Source organism: Leptopilina heterotoma, unplaced genomic scaffold, assembly GCF_015476425.1.
Source record: "Leptopilina heterotoma isolate Lh14 unplaced genomic scaffold, ASM1547642v1 Lhet_188, whole genome shotgun sequence".
NCBI classification, from domain to species: domain Eukaryota; kingdom Metazoa; phylum Arthropoda; class Insecta; order Hymenoptera; family Figitidae; genus Leptopilina; species Leptopilina heterotoma.
In genome coordinates, this window is record NW_025110907.1 from 454,406 (window position 1) to 477,570 (window position 23,165).

Below are 23,165 nucleotides of genomic sequence, written 5' to 3' on the forward strand. Positions count from 1 at the left end.
AGCTAAAAAAAAATTTTTAAGTTAACGAATTCGTTAACTTTTTAATTTTTTTTGGTGGATATTTTGAAGCCGCCATTTTGAATTTTGGCTTTTCGACCACGGATTTTGAATCAGTGACCTCAAAAACATATAATATGACAATATCATGATTTAAAAAAAAAAAATTTTTTTTGAACACTTATGGCACAAAAACTTTATTTTCACTCGACTGTGAAGGGGTTAAAATAACACTGTAGTGTGTTAAACTAATTTTATTGCTAAAATAACACCAGAATTGTGTTAAAGTAACACCATCTGAAAACTGTACGAAATTTTACCCTTTTTTTTCATTGTTTCTGTTTTGTTATATGCTGATCAGATTATTTTTCGAAATTTAACATTTTAGCGCTCATCGATTGATAATTCAAAATGTATGAAAAAAAAATATTTTATGATTGCGATTAAGCTACATTGACTATAGTCAATTTATTATACGAACGCAGACATTGTGATCTCTTAACTGGTTATTATCTCTAATAAATAGACTATTAATAGTTGCAAATCGAACATTGCGCTATAGATTGATTTAAATTTTTTGTTATCAATTCGATCCACTTTGGTTTAAATTTGATACTTTTAAGAAAATTGTGCAGTGCAACAAAAAAAAATTCTCCAATTTGAAAATTATATTTTTTCCCATAAAAATCTTCTTGATTAGATTTTGTTTTTGCGGTTATACATGTAATTATTTTTTTCCTAATAGAGCTCATTTTGCGGAAATTCATTATCTTTTCTAAATGAAGTTCTCTTATGGTTTATACCATCAACTATATATATGAAAGTATAAATTTTGAAGGAGAAAAAAATTTAAAAAATTAAAAATAGAGAAAAATTGTTTGTTACTTTGCGAAGTAAATGCGCGACATGCGTGAACATAACGTATACGTTATGTATAAATACGAGAATTAACTTCTTGCGAGTATAAAATTGTGTCGGTGCAAATATACGTATATATATACTTAATATATATCGAGGTAAGAGTGGTTATCACCAGACTGTGATTGGTTCTGCCCTCTGACCTCAGAGTATTTTGCTCCGCCTCTCACTTACGCACCAACACTCAATGATTTTATTTCAAATACATAAACGTCGCTCTGTTTGTCACACAACTAACATGGCGTCTTGTTTCCCACTTGACCAAAGATATTCTAATCATCAAAGAGACGAATTCTGATTATCAATAGTAATGAATTTCCATTCATTATTATTGATAATCAGAATTCGTTGAATATAGTTGTAGTTGTTTTAGTCAAAACTAGGCTTAAAATAATAAGACTTATCTGGGTTGCCAGAAAAAATTAATTTTCTTTTTCCCTGACTTTTCCCTGATTCCCAAACTTATTCCTGACTGATTTTGACTTTTTCCCTGCGACCCTAAAGAATATTCTGATTCACTCTCTATATTAGATACTCAAAAAAATGTTCTACATACATTTATTTACAAATTTCTTCAAAAGTAAAATTATTCGAAAACATCAATAACTTCTTTTTAAAATAAATATTTAATTATTATTTATTATTATTTAATTATTTAAAAAAATGGTAATAAAATTCGTTGTAAGAACAATTATCAATTTTTTAAAATAATGTTTGTAAAAGTATTTCCAGAGAATTTTAAAATCTATATGTTTACAATTATTCAATTTTAGGAAATTTTGAATATTCAGAAATTCTTCAATTAAATATCTAGAAAATAAAAGGTTGAAATAATTTCAGAAAAAAATTCAATTAAACTTTTTCAAAATACAATTATTTCTAAAAATTCATGCAATAATACTTTTAATATTAAATTATTATCTCAAATTTTAACTGAAATTCATTTTTAAAACAATTTTTATTAGAAAATTCTACGAGAATTCAATTATTTATAAATACAAAAATTAGAAAATTATCGAATAAATTAATGTTTCTTAAAATTGAATTCTCATAAAGAATTTTATCAACAAAATTTTAAATAATTTAATTTTTTCGACGAACTTTAATAAAATTTTCAAGAATAATTCAAAGGAATTTGGTTAAAATTGTATTAAAAATAAATTAAATTCTATGATGAGTTTTATTATTCATGAAAATAATAGAATCTCTGTGAAAAAAAATTTATTATTTATGAAAATAATTGAATTATTGCGAAGAAGTTTATAAAAAATTTGTTAATAGTTGGATTTCAGTGAAATTTTTTTTAGTTATGAAAATAATTTGATCTTTCTTCAGCTAAAACAAACAAGAAGTTTTGTTCATTCTTGATAGTCAAAGAAATAAGAACTTTTGCTCTTTCTTCAATCATATAGAAGAAAGTACTTTTTTCTTTCTTCAGTCAAAGAAGAAAGTATACTTTTTTACTTTCTTCAGTTATACAAGAAAGAACTTTTGTTCTTTCTGCAGTCAAAGAAGAAAGAAGTTTTGTTCTTTCTTAATTCAAAGAAATACGAACTTTTGTTCTTTCTTCAATCAAAGAAGAAAGTACTTTTTTTCTTTCTTCAGTTATGCAACAAAGAACTTTTGTTCTTTCTGCAGTCAAAGAAGAAAGAAGTTTTGTTCTTTCTTCAGTCAAAAAAGAAAAAAGTATTTTTTTTCTTCAGTAAAAGAAGAAAGTACTTTTCTTCTTTCTTCAGTCAAAGAAGAAAGAACTTTTGTTCTTTCTTCAGTTAAAGAAGAAAGAACCTTTGTTCTTTCTTCAGTCGAAGAAGTAATAAGTTTTGTTCTTAATAATAATTGAATTTTAGAGAAAAATTTTATTATTTTTAAAGATAATTGAAAATAAAAATTCCTGACTTTTCCCTAAATTCCTAAATTTCCCTGACCTGTGTCAACCCAGTTTATTTTTTACAGTGTATATTTGTCTTAGTATTGAAATTTTTTTTTACATTTAGTGCCATTTTAGTAATTGATTACTACATCAAATTGATGATAATGATGAAGAATAAAGTTTTCTTGAAAGTATTAAATTGTATATCAAATGAAAATTAAAAGTATCAAAAGTGGATCAAATTGATGCCAAAAATTTAGCACAATTTTTGATATCAATTTGTTGTAATTTGATACCTTGAAGTTAATAGAAAAGAAGTAGCAGAAGAAGAAGAAGAAGAAGAAGAAGAAGAAGAAGATCCAGAGGAAGGAAAGTAACTCCTCTAGCTACCGGATCATAAAAAAAATGTTTGTTTCCTGTTTGCGGCTCATGATGGGGGATGGATGAACTCGCTTATAATTTATGCGTGGGTGGTATATGGCAATTGAAACATAACAAACGCACATTACTCCATCAAGGAACGGAAGGCACGGGCCCGTTATCCGTTTGTCGTTCCTTTGATCCCAATATATATATGAATCGGACACTACTTTGGTCAGACATTATTGTTAGGCTTGCATGCATACATCATCAGCCTCATCTCATTCAATGGTTCACGGAAGTTTATATTTCCTCGAGAGAGACATTATCTTTCATCTTATTTGAAAACATACTTTTTACAGTGCACTGTAAAAAGTATATATATATTAGTCAAAATTAGGATTAAAACAAATACTTATTTTTTACAGTGAACTCTTAGTATTGTAATATTTTTGCCATTTGGTGCCATTTTCAATCATTCTTTAAAAAATACTGCTATACTTTAAACAATAAATATTCATAATACCAAAACAAAATTTGTTCTTCGATCATTCTCCAATATGCAAGAAAAGACTCTATTTTAGTTATTCGGAAAAGAAAAACCTAATGAGAGTATGATTTCTTCAGTGTTGAGAAAAGAAAAGAGCACCCTTCGGCTAAGTATTTAACGACACCACCCTCACCATCCTTTTTCTCTTCTTTGGATTCATTTCTTTTAGGGAAAAAGTAATTCAAGAATAATTAGAGACTGACTTATCTCTCTGCGCGCTCCCTCTCCTGCGATTCACACAAAGGCGACGAATTTTAGTTTCAAACATATTTATTGTTAACTTTTTTTTTTACTTCTATATTCTGATTTCTACAGAAAGAGGAAGAGAAAGAAAAAAGTTTCTAATGGTAAAATATATAATCTTTAGGATAAGCATTGAGAGATAGTGCAAATCTATAAATCTTTATTGTACATCTCTTTTTGTTATACTCTTTTTATAATTTAATAATTTTTTTTGTATTTAAAAATTTTCTTCCTATAACATATTGTGTAAATTCAGTAAATTTTGAATAACTTCCACTATCATGAGGTATGGATTTTTTTATTATTCTTCTAACATATTAAAATTATTGATAAAACTAAAATATATACGTAGTGATAAAAATGTATTTTTTATTATTTGTTTAAAAACAGTATCTATTTTCTTTTGCACTACTTTTTCTTTCAATATACTTTAATCTGAATATTTTATATATTTTACCTTACTTAATTTGAAAAAAATTATATTTTATAGTATTTCACAGTTTTCTTGATAGTATCAAATTGATACCAAAGTGGATCAAATTGATCTAAACAAAATATAGACCAATTTTTGATTTGATCCACATTTTTGGTATCAAACCCGTGTAGAAAAATTTCGTGGCGCTAGCTAGCAGCGCTAGACTGCATGTAAATTTACCATGTATCTAGCACTGCTAGCTAGCGCCAAGAAATTTTTCTACACGGGAATTCGTTGCAATTTGATACTATTAATAATTAACAGTGATATTAATTTAATTTATAAAAAGTTAATTTTATTTTATCTGTAAATTAACTCCGTAGACTTTGAATTATTAAAAATATTTATTTCTTAATTTTTATTCTATTTATTTATTTATAAGTAGCTATTCATTTAAATTACTAACTCTCATTTTACTTTTGAATTATTTGAATATATATGTTTAAATGTTTAAACATGATTTAACGAGCAAAGCGAAGGAAGCAACTTTTAATATACAATAAGAGATTTGCGATTTCAAAAAGTATTAGCAGAAACAAAGCATAGTTTAAAAAATCATTAAAATCATCATGTATTTTTAGATTCCTTATCATCATGGTCGTTTAGAATAATCTATAAAAGCAGTTGTTTACGCTATGTACTGTGATGCAATTTTTGGGTCATGTCTATCTACATCTCAATAACAATAAATCCAATCGAATTTAAAGTTTATTGACTACTGGGTGTCTCATAATTATCAATACATTATGTATCGTATTTTTCTTTTGTGAATTGTGACAAAGAATATGTTACATTATAGAGTTAGGAAACTTTTCCATTCCCCAATTTTCGTAATTTTTGGTTTTTCATATTATTAATACTATCAAAAACCGAAAATTTCATTTGTATTAGTTTTTAGTTAAACGATTTCGGTTTTTGATAGTAAGAATACTATCAAAAAATGTTTTAATTTTCGGGGCTTTACAGAGTTCTTCTATGATTTAAGAAATAGGAACAAAGCTTCTTATTTCTTTGACTGAAGAAAGAACAAAACTTTCTTTCTTCTTTGACTGAAGAAAGAACAAAACTTTCTTTCTTCTTTGACTGAAGAAAGAACAAAAGTTCTTTCTTGTATCACTGAAGAAAGAAAAAAAGTACTTTCTTCTTTGTCTGAAGCTTTCTTCAGAAAAACAAAACTTCTTTCTTCTTTGACTGAAGAAAGAACAAAACTTCTTTCTTTTTTGACTAAAGAAATAACAAATTTTTTTTCTTATATTATTGAAGAAAGAAGAAAAGTACTTTATTCTTTGATTGAAGAAAGAGCGAAAGCTCTTTCTACTTTGACTGAAGAAAGTAGAAAAGTACTTTCTTCTTTGACTGAAGAAAGAAGAAAAGTTCTTTTTTGTAAACATTTATTTACTGAATAATTTTTTTTATTTTTGTATTTAAATAATTGAATTCTCGATATAATTTGCTAATAAAAATTGTTTTAGAAATGAATTTTAGTTAAAATTTTAGATAATAGTTGAATATTAAATGTATTATAGCATGAATTTTTATAAATAATTGTGTTTTAAAAAAGTTTAATTGAATTTTTTCCTGAAATTATTTGAAGCTTTTATTTTCTAAATATTTAATTGAAGAATTTCTGTATTATTCAAAATTTCCTAAAATTAAATTTTAAACATAATATAGATTTTCAAATTCTCTATAAACTTTTACAGAAATTATTAAAAATATTTGATAATTGTTCATTTATTTCTTTCGAATAGGTTTAAAAATTTTTTTGAAATTAATTATACATTTTTCGAAGAATTTACACAAAAATTGTATTAAAAATAATTGAAAATCCTGTGAAGAATTTTATTATTTAGGAAAATAATTGAAGTCTTGCAACAAATTTTATTACATTTTTTTTTTTCAATAATTGTATTCTTCTGAGAAATTTTATTAAAATAGTAGATTTTGAAAATATTGGAATTTCAGCGAAGAAGTTCATTATTTTTTGAATGTATAATTGAATCCTTGCAAACAATGTTTTAAAATAATCACACTTTTCGAGGAATTCATTTAAAATAGTATTCAAAATAATTTAAATCCTAGGAAAAATTTTATTATTTATGATAATAATTGAATTCTTACAACGAATTTTATTATTTTTTTAAAAATAGTTCAATTAATGTGACAAATTGTGTTACTTATAAAAATAATTGAATTCTTACGAAGGATTTTATTTTAGTCGAAGACTCGGAGTGCTTGCTATCTTCATGTTTTATAATAATTTTTTTAAAAGTCGAATTTCAAAAGGTTTAAATTTGATTTTTAGAAAATTTTAATTCCTATGGAAAAATAATATAATGATTAAATATTTGTTTAAAAAAGAAGTTATTGATGTTTTCGAGTAATTTTTCTTTTGAAGAAATTTTTAAATAAATTTAATAGAACATTTCTTTGTATACAATTTTCTTTAAAGTATCAAATTGATGCCAAAAATTTGGATGAATTTTTTATTTGATTTGCATTCTTGGTATATCAATTCGTTGCAATTTGATACTTTTAAGTTAACGGTGGGAGTATCTAAAGAGAGTGAATCAGAATATTTTTTAGGGGTCAGGAAAAAAGTCAAAATCAGTCAGGAAAAGGTTTGGGAATCAGGGAAAAGTTACGGAAAAAGAAAATTAATTTTTTGTGACAACCCTACTTTAAGAATTTAAAATTTAAAGATTATGACTTGATTCGATGTTGGTAAATTCATATTCGATGATGGGTTGCAATTAAATTGAAAAGACTCAATCTTTTTTTTTTTTTTTGCTATTTTTGTGATCATCTACTTCATTCATGGGATAATTCTCATTGACTCCTCTCTTTTCTTGGCCGCGGTCTTACCGTTTACTGACAATTCAAAGAAACTTATCTCTCATTTCCTTTCAATATGGTAGACAAGACATGAAATGACGTCAGAACTACCGGAGTAAAAGGAGCCTGGTGTATATAGTTTGGAGAAGTAAGATATAATAAGGTCAGACACTGGGGTTATCTCCGGGGTGACCGTATCTTCTCAGCGAGAGAAACGATAAAATGGAATACACTGAATACAGAGAAGCACTACTCTCGGCTTTGGAGTTGGTCCAAATATCCTCTGTAAACGCGATTCATCCTTTTCTATATTATAATCTCGACATTGTATAGTCTCACTCTCGCATCGCATGTGTCATAGAACTTTATATCCATTGGCTAAAGGCACACATTTACCTCTAAAGTTCCGAGGGACATAGAGAGACTATTAAACGAGCAGGTGATCATTGACACGTAACTCTCCGATAACGGCCATAACAGTGACCGCAACTATATTTCAATCGAGATTTTCAATTTGGGAGAGGGTAAAAAATATAAAATATTTCGTTTCAACCAATTTTTTTGTTACATCAACAAAAATACACAAACTTTTAATTAGTAATTCTTAGAAGCAATTTTGGTTCTAGTTCTAGTTTTAGCTAATTTACACAATTAGTCAAAATCAGGATTAAAACAAAACTTATTTCTTACAGTGTTGGTCCTTTCTATGAAGGCTCCTTTCCATATAAGTTATTATAAACAAACAGAATGATTTTTATATTTCCATATTCCCTCTTTACAAGTGTTATCTTTTTGTCCTCCCAGTACATAGCCTTTCTTACAAGAATACTTAATAAAAACGACATTATGTATGACAAATACAAAAGAGTGACCATTTTTAGGAATTGTTTTCAAATCATCAGTTAAACAATCTTGATCTGAAAATATCAAATAATGGCAATTGTAAAAATAATAATTAAAAATATAGCACAAAATAAGAAATTCAATATTGATAAATAAAAATATAATAAAATTCTTACGTGGACATCCTGGAATTGCTTCTGGCCAACTTCCATTAGTGCAAGTAACATTGTTCCCACCAACGAGAGTATAATCTGGTTTACACCTTACATACGCAAAATTTCTCTTTGGATTGAATCTAACAACTCCGTTTTTAACTTTGAATAAATCACACTCAAATTCTAAAAATAAACAATATATAAATGTTTTTAACGAAAAAATTTTAATTAGCCAAAGATTTTACTAAGTTGTATACACTGAAAAAAAATTTATTTGATTCAAATAACCGATATTAGTTGAATTATCAATTATAAATATTTACTTGAATCAAATAATTTCTATTTGAGTCAATTAAATCGTATTTACTTTAAATACTGAAATTATTGATTCAAATATTATTTAATTGACTCCAATAAAAATTATTTCATTCCAGTAAATATTTAATTGATAATAGTCAAGTAATGGGTTATTTGAATCAAATTTATTTATTTATTTTTTTTTCAGTGTAGAGATGTTCACTTTATTGAATTTTAGAAAAAACAAAGTCTCAAACCGTTTACATTATAAAACAACAAAAATGATTAAAAATTGGCCTATTTTTAAAAGTTGAAAACTAAATCAAGTCAATTTTAGGACTTAAAATAAAATTCAATTAAAAAATGTTTCTATAGAAAGTAAACACCGCGGTTTTTTTTTGTTTTTTTTTTTTTTGAAAAAGTGATGGACTGAAAGTAAGATTTATATTAGACGTACTTACGTGGTACAATTGAGTCAATTAAAAATTGTATATCCGAAATAATGAAGAGCACAAGAATTATGCTAATTTTGTTGAAAGACATTTTTATGATTAATTCTTTGAAACACAATTCTTGACACGTATGCAGAATATTTTGTTAAGACCAGCCTTTATATATTTAACAAAATTTTATGAAACAATTTTTATGGTTCTTTGCATAAAAAAGGGGGAAAAAACATTTTTAAATTATCTAATACATCGAGAATACAACATTTTTATTGCATTTCCGTGAGAACTTTAAATTATCGCGCTTACTGTGCACTGGAAAAATTTAAGTTCAAAACTCGTGAACAAAGATAATAATTTGAAAATATTGAAAAAAAATTTTATTGCTTTAAAACTTTCGTATTTTTTTCGGTATTTTTGTTTCTTAATTTTTCTAATTTAAAAAATGGTTTTTTATCTAAATTTCTTTCTCTAAATTTGAATTAGTAAACATGTTTACTAATTTGAATTAGTGAGAGCTTTTTTGCTTTTAAATTAGTGATAAGGAGGATAGATTATATCTTTCTAATTTTTTTTCTATTTGCTAAAATGTTTTCCTAGAAAACTTAAAAAATAATGTTTTTTATTAAATTAATTTTGCTTTTATCAATTATTCTAGAAAATGTTTAAATTGAAATCTTGAAATTAATTTTTGACAAATGAAATTGAATTTTAAAAGGTTTGAAAAAATTTGAAATGTAGCTGAAAATTGTAATTTCTATGGAAAAATAATAATAATAATAATAATAATGATAAAATTTATAATTAAATATTTATCTAAAAAACTATTCATGTATACGAATAATTTTGCAATTAAAGATATTCAAAAATAAACATATTAAAAATATTTTTTGTGCTTACATTTATTTTATAAACTGATTCATTTCGTTAAAGAGTATATGAATCAGAATATTCTTTAGTGAAAAAATTTTTTTTTAGAGGGAAAAATCAAAATTCTGTTCGAAAATGAAAGAAAAAAAATATTAGTGACATTATTTTTGAATTGCGGTCGAAGGACAAAGCAAATGTTGCTTTGTATAGATATTAAAGCAGAGAAAATGATGATTCGCTTTTTAAGCGTAAATTTATTCGATTATGATGGTTTCTCACGAGTATTTCTTTTTTTCTTTTTTCATTTCTTTTTTGTCGATGTAAATATAATCAAATACCGAACTGCCTCGTATTTTAAATTATAACTGCGGTAGCTTATACGATAACTAACTGCAGTGTGAATTAATTTTCAAGACGCTTTTGCTTGTCTATAATTTAATATAAGAAAAGGCACATTCATTTCTACTTTATATTTCCCTTGCAGACAATTTCTTCGTGGATTCCGATTCAATGTCAATTTATTATGTCCTAAGAGGGTATGTAATCATTTGTAACTTGCACATATTATATCGTTTACTAGCTTTTTTTATCTTATGCTACTAATATTTAATACTAGTTATTTAATATTAGTTGCCAAATTCAGATTTGGCACATTTTAAGGATCAGTTCTTAAACAAAAAAGTGTAAAAGCGACGCTAAAAATAAAAAAAGTAACATTCGTATATTATTATTATTCATTATATTAACAAAAAAATTTTTAATATTAATTAGAAAATATATTAAATTAGGAAAAGTGTATTCAAACGAGCGTTGGCGATAAGGAAATAAAAATTTGCTCGCAAAAATCGTACAAATGTCAACAGAAATGTAAAATTATTTTGCAATGGTTCAAATGTCCATTAAATATTGTGTATATATGTATGGAGGGTGGGTTTGGATGAAAGCCAAGAAGCGCCTCTTTGGGATGCGCTTAAAAGAGTTGCGCGAACAGTTTAGATTTATTGAAATTCTAAGCGACCAACTGCAAAAAAAAAAACCTGCAGGCGAATAGAGGAGTTGATAACTTTTGTGACTTTCTTTCTCCTTTCTGTTTTGCCTGCATTTTCCATGCACGCGAACATCTGTGATTTACTGGCAATTTATGTATATTCTGCGACTTTAAAAACAGAAAAAAGGAGGAGAAGGAGAAACAAGATCTAATAGAATAAGGTTTCGCAAAACTTGCAAAGTCGTCGAAAAAAAAGTGAAATGAACGAGTTTGTAAGTCAGTTTTTATACTCAATTAACATCTTGGCATTTAAATCACAGAAAAAGGGACATTTATCCTAAAAAGTGATTCGTTGTCGGTCTCCACCACACAAGTGGAAATTAGGGTTTGAATTTTTTAAAATTAAAAACAAAGTCTTCAAGTGCTTACAGCTATACTCAAAACTGTTTTTTTTTTCTTAAATTCAACTCATTTTTGTCCCTAAAATAAAAATGGGACAAAAATCAGTTTTTTGTCCCTAAAATAAAAATAGGACAAAAATCAGTTTTTCATTTAGAAATTTAGTCAATATTTGGAATAGTTGTTAAATATTTAAAGTTGTTTCAATCAAAATTAGGCTTAAAACAAAATAAGACTTATTTTTTAAAATAAATTTACTATTTATGCGGTAAAAACACTTTGCGGGCACACTTTGCTGTAATAAACATTCTTTTCTTAATGTAACAAAACAACTAAGACAGAAATGCACTAAAAACAATAGAAATACAATTTCAACATAACAAGAAGTTTTTAAATTCTTATTTAACTGGAAGGTGTTAATTACACGTCTGGTGAGTCATATTATCGCGATTGGAGTTTTATTGGAATTTCACTTCACACGCAATGTGCTAATTAGATTGTTTACAACTTTCTCACTTCAATAATTTTTCATGATTTACTATACTTCATATATATATATATATATATATATATATATATATATGGGGGTCTTTAATCGGTCTTATCGCGCATTACTTATCTTTTCTTTCTCACCAATTTTACCTTTTAGAATGTACATCAAACGTTAATATAATTGCCATTAAACATTTTCAATTGAATTTTGAAGTTAAGATCCTAATCTCACTTGGCTAATAAATAATCCCAGATGTTTGAAATTATTAAATTTATTTACTCATATTTCTAATCTTGATTTTATATTTTATTATTTATTAGACATTTAGAATTGCTTCACTTAATCTTCTAGTTTCTATTTTGTAATATAAAAAAGTTCTTTTTATATTTTAATTATAAAATTTGAACCTATATTTTTGCCATTGTTATTTTTAAAAAATTTTCTTTTTTCTTTAATGAAAATTCTTCACTTTCTAAAAAATATAATTATGTCGATTATTATAATATAATTTTTTTTTCTATTTTTTATAGTCTTTAATTGAATGGAGAAAATTTCTACACTTTGGAAGAAGATAGAGGGGGTAATTTAATTATCAGTTCTGAACCTTTCACTCTTGTTTTATCCAATAAGGCGGTGGATCAATGGGGATCAAAAGGGTAATTTTATTTCCAAAGGCTGTGAACCTATTTCGTTGAAATCCAATTTTTTCTGGAATTACGCATCAGCACTTTGTAAGTCAATCAAGTATCTATCATCGTACTGGAAGCGTTTTTTATCGGATTTAGATATTTTTCCGATTGGATGAAATATTTATTTTTTTTACTCTCAAAATTTTATGAATAAGTGAATTTTCACAAACTTAAAATTAAAATTCGGTTTCGAAACTCTTTTAAACAAGTACCGATAAAAAAAATTAAATGGTAAACTTTTTGTTTTTCAAAATTATAATATTTGTAACGTATTATCGATTGATTTTTCTGGATGTGAGATTTATTTATTATTTTTGAATGAGAGATGAGAGAAAAGTATGTAGGAAAAGTTAAAAAAAAAAAAATTTTAAATGTTGATTTGTTCCTTTGAGTTCTTTATACTGTCGTCCCAATTTCAAAAGAAGTCTTGGCTTCTCTATTTTAGTTTTCTTTTTTTTGAATACTTCCCTCAGACCGCCGGGCATTCCTGCACGAGCGTATTTCAATATAAACAATTGGCGAACGAATTTTCCCTGACGCACCGAGTGATTTCTGGCCGACGTGACGGCGATGCCTCTGTCTGCGATCGCGACCCTAAAGGTCTTTGGAAAGTAAACCTCCCTCCATTCCATTTGCCATTCATTTTCTTCACTTTGCATCCTTTTCAAGTCCGCGAGAACCGAGACGCTTTGACAACACCAACAAAAACAAAAACAAATCTCTCAATCTCTCAATCTAATAATTTCTTTTTCTTTGATTTTTTATCTTGGATTTGAAAATCCGTAGAAAAAGGTGTAAATCTCGTTAATTGTGACAAATTTTTTAAATAAATTAATAAGGTTAAAAAAAAGTTAATAAAAATGGGTTTTTTTAAAATTGTTTTTCAAATTTTCGCGCGTAATTTTTCTTGAAGCGAGAGTGGCGCCACTCGTGGCAGAGGCGCCATCGCGATCGAGTTACCTTTCTATAAAATTATATTTCATGCTCTTTTCAATATAATATTGAATTAATTAATGTACAGAACTTAAAATTACTAATTACTTACTAACTACTAAACTAAAAATATATCTATATTAACTTTTATTATTATTATTATTATTATTATTATTATTATATTAAATATTAAATTAAATTAAATAACATTATATTAAATTAAAATAAAGGGAAACAAGGTTTTCATCATTACTCAAAAATATAGACAATAAACAATTTTATTTTATTTACTTTATTTTATATATTCATCATTTTTTGCAATTTATATATATATTTATATATTTATATTCATTTATATATATTAATTATATACAATTTTTATACAAAAATGTTCACATCTTTATACATAACTATTTATAGTATCTTTGTAACCTACTTACAACAGATGTCTTTTTTTGATATTAGTTTTTTTATATATATAATACATTTTTGAGTTTTCTGAGCAACTGTCTTCGCGTACAAAAAGATTCCTTCGACAACAATATTAAAAAAAAAAAAATTCTCTTCAAACGAAAGGAGGAGAAAAAATAAAAAGTTAAATCTGAGCATTTTTTTATTTGCAAAAATTTTTGCAATATTTGTTGGAAGGTATCCTTTTTGTTAACAATAATAATTCGCATTTTTTTTTGTAAGAAACGACCGCTGCTTTAAATCATTACAAAGATCCCATTTTTTTTTATATCCCTAAAAAGTTCTCTAAGTAACTAGCTCGAAATTGCCACATTTAATATTTTTTTTATATATAATTTATTATATATAAGTGTTTTTCAAATTTCTATCATCATTAAATAACCCTATACAAAGTGTTCGAATTTTTCGTTCTTATTGTACAATTATTTATAAAGTAGAAAAAGCACCGTCTCGAAAAAATTGTAAAAATTTTGACCGTGCACATATCACAAAGTATTTTTTTCATCATTCATTTTTTTTATCTTTTTTTGCTTCTCATTCACACTAAACGTCTCGTTTTCTCTTTTTTTGCAATGCGCATACATTTTTATTTCAATCTGTGATAAAAAATTTCTTTTCAAAAAGAAAATTACAAAATTCATTGCGTAAAAACAGATTTCTAATGAGTATAAAAAATTATTGTCCTAAAATGTATAACTATGGGCCTTGTTTACGAAAAAAATTAAAATGTCACTAGTTTACATGTTGTTTTATATAAAATTATCGAGAGTTCCAAGAAATGATTGAAAAACTCTCCCTACTTAAAATAAAATGATTTTTCAATATTGTCAATTTCGATTTTTATTTTTGTGAGAAAAATTGGAATAAAAATTTTCTAGGTTAGGTTTCGCATGGTTGGGTAGCTCGGAAGGAAAGTTTTCTAATTGGTTGGTAATATTTCCGGAAATCTTACGAACCAATAGAAAACGTTCTAACCTCTCTTTCTCTCTCTTCGATCGCTTGGTACAATTTTCTTTGTTAATGATTCAAAGCTTAATTTAAAAAAAAACAATCAACTTTCATACATATACAAATATTACAATATTAAAACAATTTTTCTCTTGACTAATTCTTTTTTAGCGACGACATATTTTCTTTTTAAATAACTAATTAACGCTGACATCGTCGTTAGATCTTAAATTAGAAGTCGAGTGTAAGACTGATGCAGCCTTTTCAATATTCGAATAAACTTTTTTCTTCTTCTTTCAAAAACACAATATTTAACGCATATAATAAAAATAAGTAATCGTGTCGCAAATTGATTCTTCGTTTTCTAATAATGAAAATAAAGAATCTTTGTTAAATAGAAGAGGACAAGAATATTTTTCTTATCCAAAAACAGTAGAAATTTAAAAAATAAATAATATAAAAATAGTCGCTTCATTTTTTTTATACAAAAAAAAGAACAACGTTGGCATATAAATATCACTTTTTCGATGAACAATGCGCTCTCGCGAGGATCTTTCAATGATTTGAAATTTAAAAAAAAACTTGACTCTTTTTCAATTATATTGCATTGAAAAAAAAAATTTTTCTTTATCATTTTTGTACAAATAATACAAGAAAAATACGAAGCAACAGGTAACTCGAAGTAAACACTGGCCGCATCCACAATAAGTGTTTGAGTATTTTTGCGCAATTTTTTTTTACATTTTTAATTGCGCCTTTTTTTTACATTTCGTAGAAACGAGCAAACATTAACGTATAATATTCGTAAAAAAATAACCAGAGTAATTAGGAAAAAAAATAACATTTAGTCAGAATTTTCTTATTGCACTTTTCTGCAATTTTTCTATTGGATTTTGTTTCGAATTCACTGAATGAGAAAAAGAGAAGATGACTTTTGTATTTTTGAAAAGTTAAAATTTTAATGAAAAATTTTTTTAAAATAGTTTTTTGAAATATTTTTTAAACTGGTGCTTTTAGATGATTTGATTTGAAATATACGGATAAACGTATTTATCTAGATAACTGATTATAAATGCTAATTTATGATTTCTTCACACCTCGATCACGCGGACTTTATTCTCTCTTTCTCACTCACTTTGCCCGGCTAGTTCCAAGTTTTACGCCCAGCGGTGTTTTCTTTAGACTGTCGGACCACTTGGCGCCTCTGATTCTGAATAAACGACGACTTTATTATCTTGCACTCTTTTAAGACATATCTCCGCCCTCTTAAACTTTCTCGAGAGCAAAACGGTACCTTGTAACACAGAAAGCACCTGGTTTTATTTATTCAAGTCCCGCAAGGAGCAGTGAGTCTAGTCAATTTCCAATCTTCACAATTAGAATCAAAATATTTTTTAATTTTTGTAAATTTTTTGCCAAATTGAATCTTGATTTTAAATTATTCTGATCCTCCCTTTCAGAATCGATACACCATCAGGGAAGTTTATTTAGAAAAAAAAAGATTTGCAATTCACCCAATCGAATAATTAGACGTTAGTTGCATATTGGATAAAAAGATAAAAGTTGGATATTTCTTTTATTCAGTTACTAATTTTTAAGATTTTTGCGCTTTAGTAAAATTTTAACAGAAATTAATTATTTAAACGTTAATTGAAAGTCTTTTTTGAAATTGCATTTTAAATATTCCCGCGTTTTTTTTAGCGACAGTTGCGCCATTGGTAGCAGAGGCTTTGCCATAGTTACCGCTCTATAGAATTATAGTTCATGATCGTTCAATGCAAAAACGAGAATAAAATCTTGAAATTGTCTTTTTTGCAATATTTGCAAATAAAAAAGTATCCAGAATAGGGTACAACTTTTGACAATGCGAATCGCCCTTAAAAAATTTAGAGGTTAGCTAAAGATACTCTGCTAGGTAAAGTAAAAAAAAATGGTAGTGAAAAAATGCTGAAGTCACCTAATAGTATTTATTTCTTGTAGAAAAAAAACCAACAAATTTGATTAGGTTTGAACAAAAAAAGTTGTGGACGATCAATTTTCCCCAGAACGAGAATTAAATATCTGAGGAAACGAGGGATCGATATTTGTCTCGAGGAGATTCGTTGATAATAATATGTGTGATGCGGTGTGTATTTTTTTATATGAAGTATTCATGATCACAGGCTCAAATCTCGTGGGATCCTCCGATTTCGCTAATGCCGAAAGCAGCTGGGCCGTGCATCGAGGTACAGTGATATTATGCGGAAGCTAACTGCCGCCAGACAGAGTGTCACATTGTGGACATGTAAGGCCAATTAAAGCTACTACCACTAAGGAGCATATCTCTTATAAGGGTCTCTATCGGTGTCTTGCCCACTAGCCTCACGAAGAAGAGTTGTTCAATCACCTGCGACGACACTGTCCTCAAGGATGGTAATCGTAGCAGTAACTTTCCGAACCTCGTCGGCTGATTTGGATATTGCGTTCGGCAGTATTCCTCCAGAGCGCACTGCGATTTCTCCTGCAGTGATTCAATATGGGCCACGTCCGAAAGACCACACGCATCTGTAAGCAGAAAAACAATTTTTTTTTGTTAATTACATCATTTGGTGAGTAACCTAAAACTGTTAATACAAGTGTTTAATTTTTTTTTTTTTAATTTAGAATTTTCTTTTGTTTCAGATCAGGATTTATGATGATTATCAACATTGTGAAGGGAAGTCTTCTGATCGACCGGAAAAAAGTTTTGTTAGAAAACCTTAAAAGACAAAAAGGGGAAAGCAACGTTTCGCAGGAGTTCATGAATAGAAAGTTGTATATTTAGACATACGACAGGACGGTAAAGTTTTGTTAGAAAACCTTAAAAGACAAAAAGTTTAACATTGTTATACAAAGATTATATTTTTGAATTTGCAAAACCATATAACGTTTTTTAAACATCCGCGTCGGTATAGCTGAACGATATTTACTAAACTTACGATTTGCTTTCGTTACCTCTTAAGAATCAGAATTATGAGCTTATAATAAAATTAATGAAAGTCAGATAATCACGATTTATTGTCAAAATTGTAAAGAGCAGCAAGAAATCTTTCGATTTTTTGCTTCTCTTTACAATTTTGACAATTCGTACTTAACGGTAACATCCATTAATGAAAAGAGATTGATCTCCGGATGAAATAAACAAAATCGAGATTCTGATTGAGTGGAATGAATTGTGAAAGGAGAGTGACACTTTATCAACGCGTTAATTATTTCGTCGAGAAGTCAAAGGATGATAAAAAAGAGTTGGTGTAAGCAATCAGTGTGCAGAATGCGAGAGGGTGACCGGATGAAGGGAGAAATTAAACGTTAATGCGGCTTTACGTTTCTCACTATGAAGGAGAAAGAAAGAGAGAGATAGGATTCGTGATGGGGGTATTTTATCCCCCTCGTGAGAGGTTCACCGCAAGACGCCTCGGGCAACAGACACGCAGTCATTGAAACTCGCGCCTAGAATGCGTGCCAACTAGACACAATCGTGCAGGTGTCAGACTAATCTCAAGTTTTTTGCCTCTATTCCCACGATTTTTTCACGAACCACTTTCTTAATGATTAATTAACTTTTTTTTTTGGCGAATTATTCACATTTTTAGAATATAAACCTAAACGTGCTTCCAATTGTAAATTGTAATTCTAACAAGAGGTTTTGCTAACAATCTAAAAATTGCGAGGATAATATGATAAGATAGAGGGACTCTTGATCTTGAATGCGTCTTGCAACACACTTGTCCTCTATTTTCATAAATTTTTTTCCTCCTCAAGATACGTGTCTGACCCGCATATTAAGCAGACTGATTTGTCAAGATTTATTGTCTGCGTGCCTGTGTATAAAACAGTATTTGGATTTCTTGACCTTTGTGTTTCGCTCAATGGATGACTCCTTGGTTAGTTTGATTGTTCCCAGAAATTAAAGCAATCGGATCAATAAAAAACTTTACTTGGTAAGTATTGTGTTAAGATAAACTTTATAGTAATGGATAATTTTCTTTCAGGAATGAAAATGAAATATTGCAAATGGAAATTGGGATAAAAAAGGCACTGCTTCAATTTGTCCCCTTGTCAATAAACCCTCTGAAAGGAAAAATCTCAGGAGAGATGCTGTTTAAGTATGCGCGCGCTGGGAGCAAAAGCAGAACAGAGTTCGACCGTGAAAAATCGTGGGGCGTCAATATACAAAAGTAAGTCATCCTGGAGGGTGAATTTTTGTTTGCGGTGACTGCCAGGAACGACGTATCATTGGCGCAATGTACTTATAATGTCGGGCACGCGCTACATCTTCCAAAGCAAGCTTTCACGTACATACGTTCAAAGAGAGTCGGATTCCTTTGTGGTGGCCACGTGCGCGTAATGGCCCATTACATGTACGTATGGAAATAATGCAATTTGCATTTTCCCTCGTGTCCTCCCCTTACTTAACTTTCTTACTATTTTTACAGTATGTGACTTCTATTCTTTCAGTTGAAAATATTGACGCATCTGGGTAAGTAAACTTTTTCTTTACAATCACCTCAGAAAAAGTTTTGTTAGAAAACCTTAAAAGACAAAAAAAAACCTGAAGAAATGTTCCTAAGGAATTTATGAATCGAAAGTAGTATATTTGTTTCAATCGCGATTGACGAGGTTCAATTGAAGAAGATCGGAATCCGCCAACGCGCGACCAATAAACAAAATGCTGGATTGGCTCTCAGATGTCGTCAGCTTCAATTCTCCACATCAATTCAAATAATTCCGTTGAGTGGCGTCTCCTTTTCTCTGCCTCTCACCCCCGTTTGTAGAGTTCCCCTGCCATGACGGGCGAACCCTCTATATATCTGCATGCGTTAACCGCTAAATGCCATGGCGCCTTGTTGACTGGGCACCACCATAAATTAACCAATCTTAAGTTGCTTCTTTTTTATAAGCATGTGTGCTGCATACGCACATACTCCAAGGCCTCTTTGAAAACCTGACGACTTGAAATCCGTCTCGCAGTTAATAATCACTCTCAGTTCTCTTCAACTTTATTCTGTTAATACAAAAAAACAAGAGAAAAAAGTATAACCTGAATTTAAGAACATTAAACTCCTTGACGTTTAATGATTATCAGTCAAATCTCATCCTCCCTTTTAGAATCAATACATCAACAGAAAAGTTTATTTCGAAAAAAAAGATTTTTAATTTACCTAATCGAAGAATTAGATGTTAGACAATTGTTAGACGCCTAGTAACAGATCTAAAATAATTTATAACTCATCAGGAAAAATTTATAAATGTCCAAAGTGAAGGGAAGTGAAATTAACGTCGCACCTAAAAAGGCATATCATAAAAGATAACATATAAGTAAATAATTTCTACACTACAGAAAGCGGAAATTATAACCTTATTTCTTTACAGAGAGGGAAAAAAAAGATTAAAATACTGGTGCGACATGTTTTCTGAAAAACTGGAAACGGGACTACAACACTGCTTTTAATGGTAATGACTTCCTTTCCGATATACTTAGATCAACGGCTGATCTGCGGTCGGAAGAAGGTCGATTCAGACAAGTCTTGTATTTCATCGCCGAAGATAAGTACAAGATTACAAGTTGCTGAGAGAGGGACACACGTATCGAACTCGAACTTGCTTTACATGGACACGATAATCTCAGTCAATGTACTTGCGAGTGGTAATCCTCCCGATAAGCGTGCAGATTTGCTCGTTCAGCGTAAAGTTTTATAAAGCAAAAAAAGAAAAGAAGTTTTCAAGGGTCGGTCCTTCAAGAAATCTTTCTTTATTTCCTCTTAACGAAATGAATCGTTTCTCTCACACATAAATTATTATACGATTTACAATAAATAACATTTTCTAATTGCGAAATAGGAAAAGATTTCTTTCACACTGTTTGACGACAGGAAAAAGCAATTTTCACAAGCTGACTCAACTTTTAACCCGCATGTAACTTGTAATTCTGCCATCCACTCTTTCTCTGACTGAATACCAAGTTACATACGTCGAGATTCGTGTGAGAGAACGTACAAATAAGGCGTCCGTGGAGACAAATGACGCGGAGAGGGATCAGAGCCCGACACAAAGCGCACCCCAGAGAGAGAGCACCCTTGCGAGTCGGAGGTGACGTCACTGACAATGGAAGGTCGAGTTGTGATTAAAGATCGAGAGACTAGGTAAAAACTCCTTGAAAAATTGTTTGAGAGCAAGAGAGAAGGAAAAAAAAGGGAAAGGCGATAATGTAGACGGACGGACTAACGGACAGACAAGTATTTCACTGGTGTGAAATATTGCCTCCGCGAATTCCGACAGCTATATGACATTTCCGAAGGGCATGAAAGAATTTCGCGTCTCCCTCAAACCCTTTTTATATTCCTACCCTGATGGCCCTCTTTCTTTTTTCACTTTCGACCTAACATTCATTCATTCCCTGCGACAATCCGCCGATTATTATTTTTTTTGGTAGGCGGAGAGGTTTCAAATGTCAGATTCGTCCTTTCCTTTGAATTTCGATACGATTCCTTTAAAATTATTTCTGTCAAGAAAAAATATTTCTACTCTCTAAATCTGAATATGTGAAATTTCACTTATTGTACGTTATAAGTCGTCCTCTCGATCAATAAGTGCATATACACTTATAAATAAGTGAATTTTTCACTTATTCTGAGTGAAATTTCACTTATTATAAGTGTATATGCACTTATTGATCGAGAAGACGACTTATAACGTACAAATATGTGAATTTTCACATATTCAGATTTAGAGAGTATGTATCTCTACAACTTAAATTTTATATTATCGCTTAAAAAAATGTTTCGTAATATATATATATGAACTGATAAAGTTGAAGACTGAGGATAAAGTATCAAGGAAACAATTTAAAGCAGGAGGACACGATTGAATTTTTTTTCATCTGGCAGTAAAGTCAAAGAGGCTGTAATGTTTGTCTAAAATAGCTGTTGGCGAATTTTTTTTACCAAGCAGATTGCGACAATTTACAGTGACAAAAAATTCTCACCGCAAGACAAGAACAAGCATTCAAGGCACGATAGATACAAAAAGAGTTTCTATACAGTAGGAAGTTGTTGGGTTTTTTGGCAAGAGATCATTAGCTTCTGATTATAAGTGTCCTTACCAGTGAGGATCATAATTTCTCCAGTCTCTATCCGGTTAGTTAGTCTGATTCAACACTTTAACGTCACGACTAATAACAGGCCTCACAATTATTAGACAATTTCTAGGCGTCAGTTTTGTTACAATTGACATCTTGGACTTCAATTAGCAACATAAATTTTATTTTCAGTCTTAATTCGTCAAAAAATGGTTGCACACAAAAAAATAGTTGGATCCTGGCTACATTAATTTTTCAAGAATTGTAAAAGTCGAATAATTAGATGTTAGACTATTGCTAGACGTCAATATACTTGTGATAGTCGAATATCGGCAGAAAACTTTATTATAGTCTCTTCAGTAGATTACCCCTTAATTAGTACAAGATCTTTACGGAATTTGTACATAAATTAATGTTTCATTAGAAGAAATCATAAGGAAACAATTTCTGCAATTGCAAACCTGACAGCAACAAGAATCTAATTAAATAAAAATGATATATGTGGATCTATACATAAATAAGAAGATAGTCTTGTATATTAGACAAATTGCCCTAGGCTCTTTTTCATTAAGTCTGACTTTAGCAGGAAGAAAATGAATGATCATTCAAAGATATTAAATCAAAATTTGCTCTCGTAGTCTCGAGGAAATAAATTCTTGAAGAGTTTTTTCAGTATAGCTAATTAAGACAATTTTAAGAGTAATTTCAAATTTAATGTTGTCATCTACACTCAACTTAGGACTAGAATAGGGTAGTAAACCACAATTACCATTTTCATTATTATCGCTATTTAATGTGAAATTCGTCGCCACTTGGACACAATACTTAAGATACGGACTACATAAAGAGATTAATAAACAAATTTTATATAGACTGAAATCAAACATGAGATGCTCTAATTAAATTGTAATTGTCAAAACAATATCAAAATCTTTACTTCCCAAGTTCGGAATAGTTCTTGTAATATTATTCTGCTCATTCGACGACTGTGCGCCTGGAGTCGCATAAAAATTGATTAGAATCAAAATCAGCAGAGCTATGCAGAAATTAATTGCGAAGTGTAAAGATTACAGGAACTGTAGAAGTGAATTGAGAATAGTGGTGTCCTAACACCAAAGAACCCTCCTCTCAGACGGATTATGACACATAGAAAGTTCACGACCTTTTGTCTGGGCGCTACCCTCAACGACGGGGTAATCCTCTAACCGGGCCGTTATGCCGTTGTTGACATTTAGCCTCGAGCACAAAAACCGGTTTCGTGATAGCATGAGAAATATGAAGGTGACAGA

At 29.1% G+C, this 23,165-nt stretch overlaps 2 protein-coding genes across 4 annotated transcripts in view; both read right to left on the reverse strand.

Annotated features, from left to right (window-relative positions):
* Nucleotides 1-7,789: 7,789 nt before the first annotated feature.
* LOC122500519 (sushi, von Willebrand factor type A, EGF and pentraxin domain-containing protein 1-like) lies at nucleotides 7,790-9,164 on the reverse strand. The gene is made up of 3 exons (XM_043609476.1): nucleotides 9,005-9,164; nucleotides 8,268-8,429; nucleotides 7,790-8,165 (listed from the first exon to the last, which is right to left on the reverse strand). The coding sequence occupies exons 1-3, from the start codon at nucleotides 9,084-9,086 to the stop codon at nucleotides 7,981-7,983; spliced, it is 429 nt and encodes a 142-aa protein (XP_043465411.1). The 5' UTR covers nucleotides 9,087-9,164; the 3' UTR covers nucleotides 7,790-7,980.
* Nucleotides 9,165-13,672: 4,508 nt separating this feature from the next.
* Nucleotides 13,673-23,165, reverse strand: part of LOC122500546 (steroid receptor seven-up, isoforms B/C) — a 171,647-nt gene continuing 162,154 nt past the window's right edge. For all 3 annotated transcript variants that reach the window (XM_043609517.1, XM_043609515.1, XM_043609516.1), the window contains one exon: nucleotides 13,673-17,324. In XM_043609517.1, the coding sequence (XP_043465452.1) occupies nucleotides 17,050-17,324 (275 nt within the window). In that variant the 3' untranslated portion in view covers nucleotides 13,673-17,049. The remainder of the gene's footprint in view (nucleotides 17,325-23,165) is intronic.